This window comes from Pagrus major, chromosome 7 (assembly GCF_040436345.1).
Source record: "Pagrus major chromosome 7, Pma_NU_1.0".
Classification (NCBI taxonomy): Eukaryota; Metazoa; Chordata; class Actinopteri; order Spariformes; family Sparidae; genus Pagrus; species Pagrus major.
The window spans coordinates 30,234,946-30,248,487 of NC_133221.1; the positions used below are offsets into that span (position 1 = coordinate 30,234,946).

Sequence of the window (13,542 nt, forward strand, 5' to 3'; positions counted from 1 at the left end):
TGATGCCAATAACACAGAGATGAGAGTTGTTACACAGAAGTCACCCGAGTAGGCAATAAGCAAGATAGGCAGGCATATGATACTTTTGGGATAAATGGAGCATTTCAAGTGAACCTGCACAAGTTCTTTCTAGTGTTTCCTCTCCGAGCAGGATTCATCTATAAGCTCAGGTCATCATAGGAGTAATATGGCTCCTCCACTGAGCGCACAGAGATTTTGAAGTGGCGGCGCAGAAAGCCTCCGTACCGCTTGTCCCACTTCAGGTTGTTCAACTTTGGTCTGATCCTCCTCATGAAGCCTCCGTAGCGTTTCTGTAGCTCCTCTGGCTCCTGGCTCTCCTGCTCCGCGGAACTACTCCTCTTTGACTTCGGGCCGAATTTGCGTAAAAAGCCGCCGTAACGTTTGACGTAACTACGGAGCATCTGATCCTCCGGAGCATCGTCTGCGTCCTCCGGCTGGTCCACACCTCTCTCCTCCAGCCTCTTCAACAAGTCCTCGTATTTCTTGGGCAGCGCTCCGGCCTTCAGGATGTAATTGTCGTGCCACGGAGAGGTGAAGACTTTGTTTTTGTTCTTGTTCTTGTCGATCCTCTTGATGAAGCCACCATAGCGCTTGACCAGGTCCGCCTGCTGGTTCTCCTCCTCCTCCGCTGCCTCGTCCTGGCTGAAGTCTGCCAGCCCGGGAGCCTGGCCGCAGCTCTTCAGCTGGCCCTCACACTCCGCACTGCATGACTGCAGGACACACACACAGAGGAGGATGAAACCAGCTCAAATGTCTGTGCACACACATGACCTGTCAGCACAGGTGCGTGGTACTAGAATCAGCTTTAAACATTTTTATTTCGATCTCCTCCTTACATTCCCCCTGAAGTATCTTTAAAGATACTTAACATCACTAACATCTAACATCACCTAATCTGCTTGTCCAAAGCTTTCTTGGTACTGCTTAGTGAAGAGTCAACCCTAATATGTTACGTGTTTTACGCACCCCATATTCTAGTTGTAGCCTAAACTGTTGAGCCTCATATGGGCGCCACATTTACTCAATATTCCTACGCACACATTTGGTATCTTAAACTTCAGGAATTAGGAAATTCAAATATATTCATATTATATTAATGAACTAATTCTGCCTTATTCGAATGTAAGCTTCTGCTTTGGGATTTTAACAGACACTAAAAGAAGGAGAAAAAAAAAAAAAACTCAATTAAAGCCCAATCTTCCAACATGCAGCACTTCTTCTCCATTTTTCTTTCTTAAATGAGCTCCATGATCTTACCAGGCTGCTGAAGGCGACGTCGGGGCCGAGAATCTGCTGTGCGCATTTCTGACACTGTGACGAGCAATCTGCGTGGATGGAGGGCGGCAAGCTCAGCATCAGCACCAGGACATACCACTCCATTCTTCACCAGATCCCTGACGCACGCACGCACACACACACACACGAACAAAAGGAAGGCAGTGCCGGTGAGTCTGGATGAGTTAGACCAGCTGGTTTGAGGATTCGCAGACTAGAAATCCATGAAATAACTTCTACAGTAAGCTAAATTACTCATTTTTGAAACTAGTTTTAATTAAGTCTGTTAAAACTGTTTAACGCATTAAAACAGCCAGTTATACTGACCGCGTAGACCTGTGCGCAGTGCGTAATGGCGCACTGGCACCAAGTTTTTCTTCCATCATTTTTTTGGTTAATTAATACCAAGCAGAGAAACATGAATGTGATCTACATTAAAGTTTCAGAAAGTATAAAGTATCGAGTCAGTAGCCTACCTCAGGAGTTGCACAGAGACTTCCAGCCGTGTTAAGACTCGCAGAGGCGCATTTACCATTAAATGGAAACTCGCTGACCGCCCTCCAACACTTGTGTTTCTCCTGCGCGGCTCGTCGCTTTTCTTTTTATCGCCGGAGACTTGACTGTGTCACCGCAGCGCATCAGAGCAGCTTCTATTGAGGGACCAATGGGAGGGAAAGATACTGCGTAAATAACCCCACCGCCTCCCCGCTTCAGGAGTTTCTAACAACGCCCACACAGTGAAGGTATAAGAACAGCAGCGCAGTTCGCCCCATCAGCACGTTATCATCATCGTCATCATCATCATCATCATCATCATCATCATCATCATTTCATCTCTGGGGGTCCGGATCAAACCCTGGACTGTAAATCACACTGACATCAATGAACTAAGTTTTTTCTCTTTTATAGTCAGACTGAAACAGTGAAACCTGCAAGAGAGAAGACGAAATCAGACATAAACTGAAGTGAACAGGAAACACTGATCCAAACATGAACATGGCGCATTACACTAAGGCCTCATAGGGTCTGGTGATTTAAACTAAATTGCTCAAGCAATAACAACAAGGCCTGTTTCTTCAAACAGTAGCGTCATTTAAACATTGTTTTTCTGTGTAAGTGAGCAGGTGGAACCAGCTGTAAACACAATACTGAGAATGTCACCTCATAAAGTTGTTACTGTGTGATCAAACTGTTGCCTATTTACACATCAAGCAGACACAAAGCAACTTTATCATTCATTTGGAGTCAGATTTGTGTTCACCTGATGGATGGGATTGCAGGGCTCTCATTTAGCTCTGTTTTGGTCTCTACCAGCTCCAGAGAGAAGTATCTGTTTCTGCAACTGCCAACTGAACCAAGGTAGTAAAGTTGTGAGCTGTAAAACCAAAACAACGACAAACAAAAAACTAAAGATAAAGAAACTACAAGAGTAACACAGCACTATTTCTTAAAGCAGAAAGCTACACTCAGCCCACTCTGCAGGATATATGTTAGCAGTTTTCCAAGATTTACGTATGTACTGAGCCGGGCATATCACGTTCACATTATATGCTTATTAGAGCCACCTTTCACATCAGGAGATGGAAGGGGTGATGGTGACATTATTACAGCCACAAGGTTGCCAAACGGGCAACCGCAATTTGAGTCTCACCACTGGACATTTTTAAGGAGACCTGGGGGTATTTCCAGCCGTTTTTACGGCGTCAGAACAGGCTGTTTTTCACAGGAAGTCGGACCATCTCCATCCGTGATCGTGGCGACCAAAACAGGTATTTTAAGCCAAACCATGATGTTTTTCTAACCCTAACCAAGTGGTTTTTGTGAATAAACCTACCCAGAGCACAAGCACAGCATTGTGACAAGAGGGAAAGAGAAAATTCTACCCATTTTTTTGAAGAACTGAAATTGTAGCCTCTGTCTTCTTCTCAGATGTTCCTGTAAGCACTTCACTTCAGATAGGAGCCGTGTAAACACACAAAATTCTATGGAGAACCTCACTGGGGAATCTATTGCTTGCTTAATTTCTTTTCCTGACATTGGCCAATCAAAATTTTGACTTTCTTGTTCACTGACAATTGGATATACCATTTTTTTTTTTCAAATAAATAATATATTTCAGTTTTATCAGTGGTTGTTTTATCTCTGCTATAGAAGCAGCTTCAGCAGATTGTCTCTGTTGTCAGTTTTAAACTTCATAAAATGCTCCTCCACTGATTCTGGAGTTGAAGTTTTCAATTCTATTTGCACAGGTTCCTGGTCTATAGCTTTATTTCAGACACAAGTAAATTAAGCTTTTCTGTTCTTTCTTTTTTTCTACTGGCATTGGTGTCTATTGTCTGGCTCTGCAAAAAGGTTTCTTTACCTCACAGAGCGTCTATACATTCACATCTGGTGTCTGGTTTGTCTGTAGACAGAAGTGTATCTGAGAGGAAACAAAAGCTATAAAGTCATTGTCTGCTAGGGATCTTGGACTGAGTCTCCATATACATTTAGTTTTTGATAAGAAATCAACTCTAGAATAGGACTGGAGCGCAGGCAAGAAAATGAATACTGTTGATTTGGAGTTTTTATTTTATTATTTATCCAAGCGTCAGTCATTCCATAAATCTATAAGAAATCTTTCACCTAACAAGCACAATTATGTTTATATGTTTATGGTTAATCAATAATCGATTAATCACTGCTCAGAGTTAAATCGATCAACCAATAGTAAGAGACGGGCACAAATACATCAAAAAGTATCTTGTTACAAATTACAGATACTTGCTTATCAAATATATCAAAATAAAATACAAAAAACAGGTAGGAGGAAATTGATTTAAATACAATTTTAGAAAATACAAAAAGACATTCTATACAAACTGATATTATTACATTTGAGCCATTTAGAAGCCTCAGTGTGTGTTGGATTTCATTGGCAATTGTTGAATAGTGATGAACAGAAGCTCCACAATTACGAGGAAATGATTATTATTATTATTTTTATTTAAGTAAGCTGGTGATTATACCTTATCTGTTCTTTTATCTCCTAATGCAGCCTGTTCTGATTTTGCATCTGACAGAGATCATGTCAGTGGTTACAACAGTTTTCTAATGGAAAAAACATATTTCAAAGATTATTAATGATTAACTGATAATGGATTGTCAAGGCAGCCAACTATCAATTAAAGAAATTGCTGAAAATTTGCATCTCTAGTTTTTGACTTGTCTTAGTTTGGGTGCATCCACACAAGAAATGACCTCCTACAATCAATTGCTGGTTATAAGAATCTGGTAAAAGTGTGAAAAGATTAGTGAAGAGTTTCTCATCATCCCTAAGGGGGCGGCTGTAGCTCAGGAGGTAGAGCGGGTCGTCTTGTAATCGGAAGGTCGCTGGTTGGAATCCCTGGCTCCCCAGCTCCATGTTGAAGTGTCTTTGAGCAAGATACTGAACCCCAATTTGCTCCTTGCATGATACCTCTGTCATCAGTGTATGAATGTGTGTGTGAATGGGTGAATGTGACAATTGTGGTATGTAGACTGGAAAAGCACTATAGAAATGCAAGTCCATTTCCATCCGTTCCATCCCAATTAGGAGCATACATTTTTACCAACACCACTTTTAAATTGAATAATTTTCCCTTCACCATTACAATATGGCAACTTGCCACTGCTGCTACTTTTACAACATCAAACAAGACGTAACTGCGTATCAGAATGGAGAAAAGAAGCTGTACTCCTGCTTTTTGCAGTAAACTTGCACTTAAGTTTTTTTTTTTTTAAAGAAACGTCTGTTGAATCTATTACGACCCTTAGAGAACAATGAGTTTCATGTATAACGACTATGTTTGCCCCCTGTTTGTGGATATGATATAATATCTTGCTTCATCTAAGCGGGTGATTCAGACCCCGACAATTTCAGCCTATTATCATGGTATCTCTGCTACCCGGCATTCACATCTCCAGAACAAATGCTCTGTGATTTACTGTGGGAGGACCCAGTGAAATCCTCCATACATCATCCCATTTCAAGGTTGAAGCCTTTAGAGGCTCATTGACAAACCAAGGTTACACTGTGGGTCTTCTTACATTTGTTTTGGGGAGGGAATGTAGAGAAACCTTGGGAATGCAACTGAGTGAAGCAACAACATACAACACACTGGTGCTGTACACAAGTGCACAGTCTGTGTTTTTCACTCTGGTATGATAAGTTTAATTAATTGGATTGATATTTTTATCCCAAAATATGAAATTATTACTTGGTTTGCTGATGGTGCTTATTAGACATGACACCATATTACACTCTGGACTGCCTGTTTGTCATTCTGTTTTATTACAGACACCAGTAATTATCACTTAAAGATGAAAAGGAATCTCTATAATTACCATGACAACTGTTGTCAACATTTGATTTCACTACACCTTGACTGTGCTATGTTCCTGTGGTTTGCAGAAGGTGCTGCTCTACAATACCCACATACATATGTACATACGTACATACATACTGTGTTTCTCTTCAACACGCAGATTAGTCAAAAGTCCAACTGCAATTTTCTCACAGTAGTTGGAGGGCTTAAAGGTGCAATAAGTCATTCTGGAGAAAGAGAAGTTGGTTGTTGAGTCTCATTCCCAGGTCATCAAGTACCAACGTTTTGGGTTGGTGACCAGTGAGACTCAACCATCAACTTTCTCACACATTGCATCTCTAAACACAAGGATTTGGATCAGTGATCTGGAACAGTCATTCCGTCCACCACTAGCTCCACAGCTACTGGCCGGGCAGCTGTAAAATTAGTTGTGGATTTTCTGGTCCTAATGTTCCTATGTGCGTATGTTTCCCCGCATGTTTACTCTGGAGACACATTAGGCTTTATACAACTTTATTCCTACATATGTAGTAGTACAGAACAAAAACATGTTAATTTGTCAGCTGGATTTGCGAGATCAGGTGATCTCACTAATCCATTTTTCCAGGCTTCAATTTATGCATTTGTGGCCGAACCACAGCTGTTCAGGCCAATCAGCGTCAATCGAGGAAACTGGCAGCTAACAGGCAGTCGTGGTTAAATGTGACAGCTGGCAAGAGAAGTGACTGTCCCTTTGAAAACAACAATGGCAGCTCCTCAAAAGGTGAGCAAAGCTGCTACTTTAGCATCAGTTATATCAGAACTGGAGAGAATATTTCATTAAAAGAAGAGCAAAGAACAACACCAAAGGACCTTCTATTGTCTGGCTTTGGCAAGAGTCTGATTTACCAACATGATGGTAGCGCTCTCCTACTGTTGATCTGATCAGTTGAAGTTAATATCACCATTAATAGATGAAAATTTTTCTTTAATGTGTCTGCCCTTTTCCAAACATTTTCCAAGGATGACTTCCTAGATGGCTCTGTGTAACAAACCACGTGGTGTGTCAGGTTACAGCACCTGACCACACTTCAATGTGCAAAATCAGGGAAGTCTTCCAAACCAAGATGCCAGAGTGTTTTCTGATCAGTAGGACAACATCTATTTGTGCCTTCCAAAAGATTATCATTCTATGATGCAACAACGCTATGGTTAAGGTTGTGGTGGTTTGGGTTTCATATGCTAGTTAGTTAGGGTTAGGTCATGGTTGCAACAAAAAACACACATTAACGGTTAGCGTGTCCTCAGCGACTCTGTAAGGACACTCCCACACAGAGTTAAAAGCCTACAAACTTCCCCTCCAGTTAGTTAGAACTGAAGAAGCCTCTTGGATCAGAGGTGAAATACTTCAAGAAACTGAAACACGTCCAGTTGCCTACAATTCAGCACTTAGAATTAACAGTTAGAGAAAAATCGGTTAAGAGAGACCACCGTTGACAGTAGTCCCCCATGTTACAGTGTGATCTTTTGTTGACCCATCTATCCACCCAGACTTCTGTTCTCTATGGACATCTGTGGTTGCTCTCGTGACGTCACCTGAATTCCTGTTTTGCTCCTGACGGACAAGAGTCATAATGACTAAGTCTGCTCAAGGGGTTTGTCACATTTATGTAAACATATGATGTTTTGGAGCACTTGCTGAAATGACTAATTCTGTCATTCTTCGTAGGAGGACAGTCTCTTTAAGGGGCTGCTGATACACAGAGAACCTGTCTGTACATGCAGTGAGAAACATGCCTGAAGTCATCACGGTGGAGTGGCAAAAGCCAGGAAGTGTGTTGATCACACCCTTCAGACCCAACTGTGTATGATGTGACTAATTAACTCCCGGCCCATGGATATTTATGGACAGAGGTTTGGGATTCAAAGTCTGAGTTTATGCACTTATTTAGAAGCTCTATGTTTCTTCCACAGTAATGAGTGAAACTTCTTCTGTACGAAGAAATCCTGATACTGAACAAACTGTGTGCAATGTTCTCTACAGCAAAATCTGAGACCACAAAGTAACTCTCATTGATCTTTGATGGAATTATAGTGTAGAAAATAATCACTAAGGTGACCATGACATTCTTTTTAGCTGCAGTTTTGCACGAAATTCTGGTTCTTGTCTGCTTTGCCTTTCTTTTCTTTTTTAAAACCAGTTACAAAGATCTTTCAAACATGTAAAATGTTGCTGTTATTTTTTTTTTACCAGCATGTGAACCTGAAAGAGGAGTTTTAGCTGAGCATACTGGACTCTATGATGGGATAAAGTCATGATTTACCTACCATTCATGATGTTTCTAGACAGGATGCTTTCTAACTCCTCTGTAAAAGTTGACGAAAGCTTGGCACTGGAATTTTGCTTTCTTAAGTTTCCTTAAGACATACAGCGCTTTGTGAGCTTTTTAAACTACTGTTGAGATACGAGATGACCAATTTTCCAGTGTTGAGCACTAATGTGAAAGAGGTGTGACCGCTAATCCAAACCGTCTATTTGTGAGGAAGTCTTATATCCAATTGCAGTGTGGTACTTATGCCCAGTTTCATGGGGGAGATTTGACAACATTCTGTCATAAGTGCTCTAATTTTCAAGGTGTGTAAAGACTGAGTGGATAACAGTGGATATGGCATCCTCTGTGAGTCTGTTGATTCTGATTGCAAACTGGTGAAGGTCCAGGTTGGCTGGGATGTTGTTCTTGAGGGCCACAGGGCAGTCATCATTTAGACTGTAGTATAACTTTTTAGGTACAGGAACATTGGTGGCTGTCTTGAAGCAGGTGGGAACACTCTCCTGTGATAGTAATGTGTAAAAAATGTCACTGATGACATCCTCTAGCTGGTCTGCACATGTTTTTAGTGCATGGCTAGGGATATTATCAGGCCCAGCAGCTTTACTCACATTCCGGGATTTTTCTTACATCTGCTGTGAATACACACCTTGTAGACCTTACAGCCATCTCGACTCGACACAACTTGACTCAAATAGCTCTTGTGGATTTTCTATTGTCAACAGTACCTGCTACTTTATTTGGTATCAGAGAGTCGTCAATAGAATTGGCAATTGTATGACAAGGACATCCTGCACACTAACTGCAAATCTTAACTGCAATTTTTTTATTTACTAGACTCACTAAAAGGACATGTAATGGTAATTCAATTCAGATGTTCCAACAAGAAAGGGTGTCCTCCATTGTTCCTGTCTGTTTCTGCCACGTTCTTAAGGGTTATGCAGGTCAGCACAGTATGCAGGAAGAAATAATACAGACTAGCACTTTAGTTTACTATAATTTATTTTCCGTGTCCATATGCCGTATTATATATCCAGTACCTATCTTTAAAGATAAATAATATAAATAAAAACCTGCATACTTACTTATCAATGAAAAGGGTAAGTACTGTAGCATGCACACAACTCAAACGTTCAACACTCGTATGGTGAGTGAATTAACACTTAGACTTGGTTTAATGGTTATTTAAATAATCTAATATATATTTCTTTATTGTAAGGCAGCAGATTTGTTGAAATTCTAATACTTTGGACTTAAAAGAATCAATGAATAAAGACAAGAGACCCACGCTGCCATGCGCATCTCGGAATGTCTGGCAGACATCTTCGCTTGGACAACTGCGCATCATCTCAAGCTCAACCTCAGTAAAACTGAACTCCTCTTCATCCCGGGGAAAGACTGCCCTCACATGGACCTGTCAGTCACTGTCGAGGATGCCACGGTATCACTTTCATCGACTGTGAGGAACCTGGGCGTGATCCTTGACGACAGACTATCCTGCACCCCCAACATCACCGCAGTGGCCCGATCCTGCAGATTTGCCCTCTACAACATCCGCAGGATTCCGTCTTTCCTCACAAAGGACGTGACGCAACTCCTGGTCCAATGGCTGATCATCTCCCGCCTGGACTACTGCAACCTGCTCTTGGCTGGACTCCCAGCCTCTGCGACTAAACCGTTGTAACGTATCCAGAACGCTGCAGCGCGCCTCGTTTTCAATCTACCCAAACTCTCCCATGTGACCCCCTCCTCCGTGACCTCCACTGGCTTCCTGTTGTGGCCTGCATCAGATTCAAGATTATGGTGCTGTGGTCCTTCAAGGCTGTCAATGGAACTGCACCCATCTACCTCCAAACACTGGTCAGACCACATGCCCCAGTGCGAGCACTTCGCTCTACTACATCAGCTGGCCGCCTGGTACCGCCATCGCTGAGAGCAAACAAAGGTTGCTCAGCGAAGTCGCGACTCTTCTTTGCTCAGGTGCCCCAGTGGTGGAACGAACTCCCGACCAATGTCAGGACAGCAGAGTCACTCGCCATCTTCCGCAAAAGACTCAAGACTCACTTGTTCAGACTTCACCTCGACCCCGCATAGCATGACTCCCGCGTCACAAAAGCGTCTGCTAAATGCCCTAAATGTACAAGAGGCTTGTCACAGGGCTTACCATATGTTACCATTTGTTCAGCACATGTTGTATATGGTGACAAAATCTGCTCTGCGTTTCCTTTGTTTATAGTTAAATATGATGGAGAAGCTCTGTTGCATGTTATTCATCTTTTCTATGTCTCACTCCAAGGGGACAATGAGCATACGTTATCTCACCCTTAATTAGCCTGTGTCACTTTGCTAAAAGGTTCCTAAGCAACCTGAAGTGGGATTTGCCTTTGTGTCCCTCCTCTTTTCTTTTGTTTATGTCTTGATCTGATGCTCAGTGTAGTGCTGGATGAAACACCGTGACAGTGATGGCTGCTGCATTGATTTATTGGCCCCTTTGGTCTTGGACTCTTAGATTTAAACACTACTGTCTTCTGTCATCCATCCATCCAGTCAGTATCATTCATCTTTAATGTGATGAATGAGACAAAGTTTATCTATATTCTTTATTGACTTACAGGCTGACGGACAAGTGGATAGCAATTGTTGGATAAAAAAATTACAAGTCAAATTAAATTAGAAATTAAATTCAATAAAGTAAGGAGACAATAACATAATAGATAATATATAGTAAAAATGAATTTTAAAATGATAAATCTATTTTTAGGATTCAGGAATAATTCTCAGACAGTTGGGATATTTCATGTTCATCAGCACTGCAAACATTTTTCAAGTCGCAATGTAAACCATCCTCTCCAGTCTTACTAGATTGTTTGCTGATTTGATTCTTGCCTGCCATCAAAATATGCTTTTAAAAGTTCATTATTGTTGTTTTTTTTCCATGACATTAAGCAATGAGGCACATTACCTGCAGCATTTTATTGATTGTGATTGGGTCTCAGTGACTCAGGAACCCTCTAGACTTCCTCCTGCCTCAGACTGAGGAGCTGCTTATAGGAGTCAATAAGTTAGGACTATATTTAGGAGCTACTTCTGGCTTTGTTTTGTGGATACAGCCCCAGTTAAGCGCAGTTATACATTAAAATGTTGGCTAAGATGGATTTTTGAAAGCCTGAGTTTTAGGACCAAAGCTGACATTTTAATGTCAAGTCTTCGAATAAAAATAGTATTTTTTTCCACTTATAATTTCATTAAGGGTAAAATAATAATAATAAATAAATAAAAAACTTTGAAAAAAATCTCACAACATTAACTAAGATGACATTTACTGTTTCTTCCTGTTGTTATTCATGGTTGAAGTTGAGTGACATACTAATGAGTTAGTTGTGACGCACACAGTGTGATCAGCCAACGTGACCTGTAAGATAAATATTAAGATGCAGAAACACATGTCTTACGCTTGGTGCAGAGAACATGATGCTTTGTGTCTGTTGCAGGAGCAATTTGTAAGATATGGCCAGAATTTTAGTTTAAAGCATCAAAAAATGAACAAACGTGTGAGTGTGAAGAAACAACAGTGTTGACTTTAGGTCAAAGACGTCTATGTTGCAGATATATCGACTATAGTTAGCAGGCTAACCAGCTAGCCTCGGCCTGCCCTCTGTTGTAATACCATTTTGTATCTCAAGAGGCGATAGTCTGTGTGTAGTCACAGCATCAGCTGGGAGATGTATGCATTTCACAAGCTCACTTAGCTTTAACTGTAATGAATCAACAAAGTCAAGAAAGAAAATACTGTTACATCTATTTTTGTTACCATGAAGAAAAATGCAACCGTACAACTTCTGAATTTAAGTTTCTCTCTTTTACTGAACTAAGATGAGCTTAATTACCTTGTTAACTCATAAAACACACTTCATTTAAGCTGAAACAAAACAAAACTCATCGAAAGTCTTGGTTTGTCTTTCCACAATCACCTCTGGTTTGGCTGAAATAAATCTTCAATTCACAAAGTAAGATGTGAAAAATGTTCCAGCTCTACACGCTGTGTTGATGCCCGTCTCCCTCTTGATCCTCTGCCGATTCATGCCTCTCATGGCCCCACCTGGCATTTGTTCTCGTCCCAGGAGCCATAGTAAATCACCTCTGTACTGTATCCACTGTATTCAAACTGACATCTGTTGGCCGTAGAGGCTGTGTCCAGTCCCAGTCTAGTGTTCACTCTCAAGCTGCTAAACCCGGCTGAGCTGAGCCTTGTCACCCATGGTGACTCCCCCTGTGATCCAAAGTCTTGGTCCAGACAAACTCTGGTGCCACTGGCTCTACAGCTAACCAAGACATGTGCTAGTTAGCTAATGGTAGCTAAAAGAGAATTTCCCCATTGTGGGACTAGAAGGGATCTTAAAATTAAAAATTTTTTTAAAAAAAAACTACGGCCATGGATAGCAAGCAAAGAGCTGCTCCCTTTATTTTTGGAGCTACCTTTTAATTCTGGCCATAATTCACACCTTTAAGATGGTCATTATGTTGAATTAGGCGATTATACAGTTATTCATTTTTGGCTTATTTTCTTGGAGTAGTTTTCATCTCCGCAAATTACGGCAATGTTCAGCACAGAAAATTACTCTTCCTTAAAACACAACTTTCATAATCATCAGTCAAAGGAAAGGGATCGAGGACAGAGATCGGGGTCATTTTCTCCGAAAGAGCAATCATTGAATCAACCAGTATTAATCTCATTTAAATCCCACAGTATGCAAACTCTCTCCCCCTCTGGGAGACAATTAGAATGTGTTCATATGGATAATAGTATGGACCATACTGTAATTATGCACATAGGGATCAATGGCTCTCAGACGGACCGTGCTTAACATATGGCTACACAATATACACTATTATTCTAAGAGAGGATGCTTTTGATGGTCTTTTACATTGTTTCTTAATTCTTTAGTTATTTTTTGGAAGGACAATGATATAATGGTGAAAACATAGATGGAGAAAATTTGTAACACTGAGGTTATGATTGTTAGGAAGGAAATAATTTGGTAGCGAAAAAAAAACAACTGAGTGAGAATTACACTGATTGGATTGAAAGTAACTGTAGATAGACTGTGGAAGAAAGGATTTATCAGATTAAAATGTAAAGAATGTAAAGAAATAGTAGATTGTGTGGTTGTATGTGTGTGTGTGTGATTATAACTGCAATTATATAGAAATGGACGTATTTACTTTCTTTTCAAGACTATGAAACCCTTGAGTAGCCGTAGAGGAGAAAAAAATATGAAGGCCATGTTTTACTTCATTGAGTGTTTAAAATGTGACTGAATGCACAGGCATAGAGGCTGTATTTTGTGTATCACTGGCTGTGTCCATACATGCTCATATCATCCCGATGAACATGCTAATATTGCCAATGCTATGATGCGTGTTGAAGATCAGGCTGCTGGCTTGTTAATACTTTTCTATCCACCTCTATCAAGCAGAGCTTGAACATCGTTCAGTCAGCGCTGCATTTGAAAGAGAGACTGAAGTTAGAGATATTAAAAAAGTCACCACTGTTAGTGAACTGTCAGCTACCTGAGTACTGTGCATGTCCA

The 13,542-nt window shown here is 40.8% G+C and overlaps 1 protein-coding gene across 1 annotated transcript; it reads right to left on the reverse strand.

The window, feature by feature from the left end:
* Window positions 1-158: 158 nt before the first annotated feature.
* Window positions 159-1,401, reverse strand: pdyn (prodynorphin). Its single transcript, XM_073471063.1, has 2 exons — window positions 1,279-1,401; window positions 159-731 (listed from the first exon to the last, which is right to left on the reverse strand). Exons 1-2 carry the CDS (start codon window positions 1,399-1,401, stop codon window positions 159-161), a joined length of 696 nt encoding a protein of 231 aa, XP_073327164.1.
* Between the last annotated feature and the right edge of the window lie 12,141 nt (window positions 1,402-13,542).

What these genes read in the sequence shown, in the direction of transcription:
- pdyn (XM_073471063.1), bottom strand. Translation starts at nt 1,401, where the DNA reads ATGGAGTGGTATGTCCTGGTGCTGATGCTGAGCTTGCCGCCCTCCATC. An exon ending in ACGTCGCCTTCAGCAGCCTG is followed by an intron (nt 732 to 1,278) that starts GTAAGATCATGG and finishes TGTGTCCTGCAG; the next exon opens with TCATGCAGTGCGGAGTGTGA.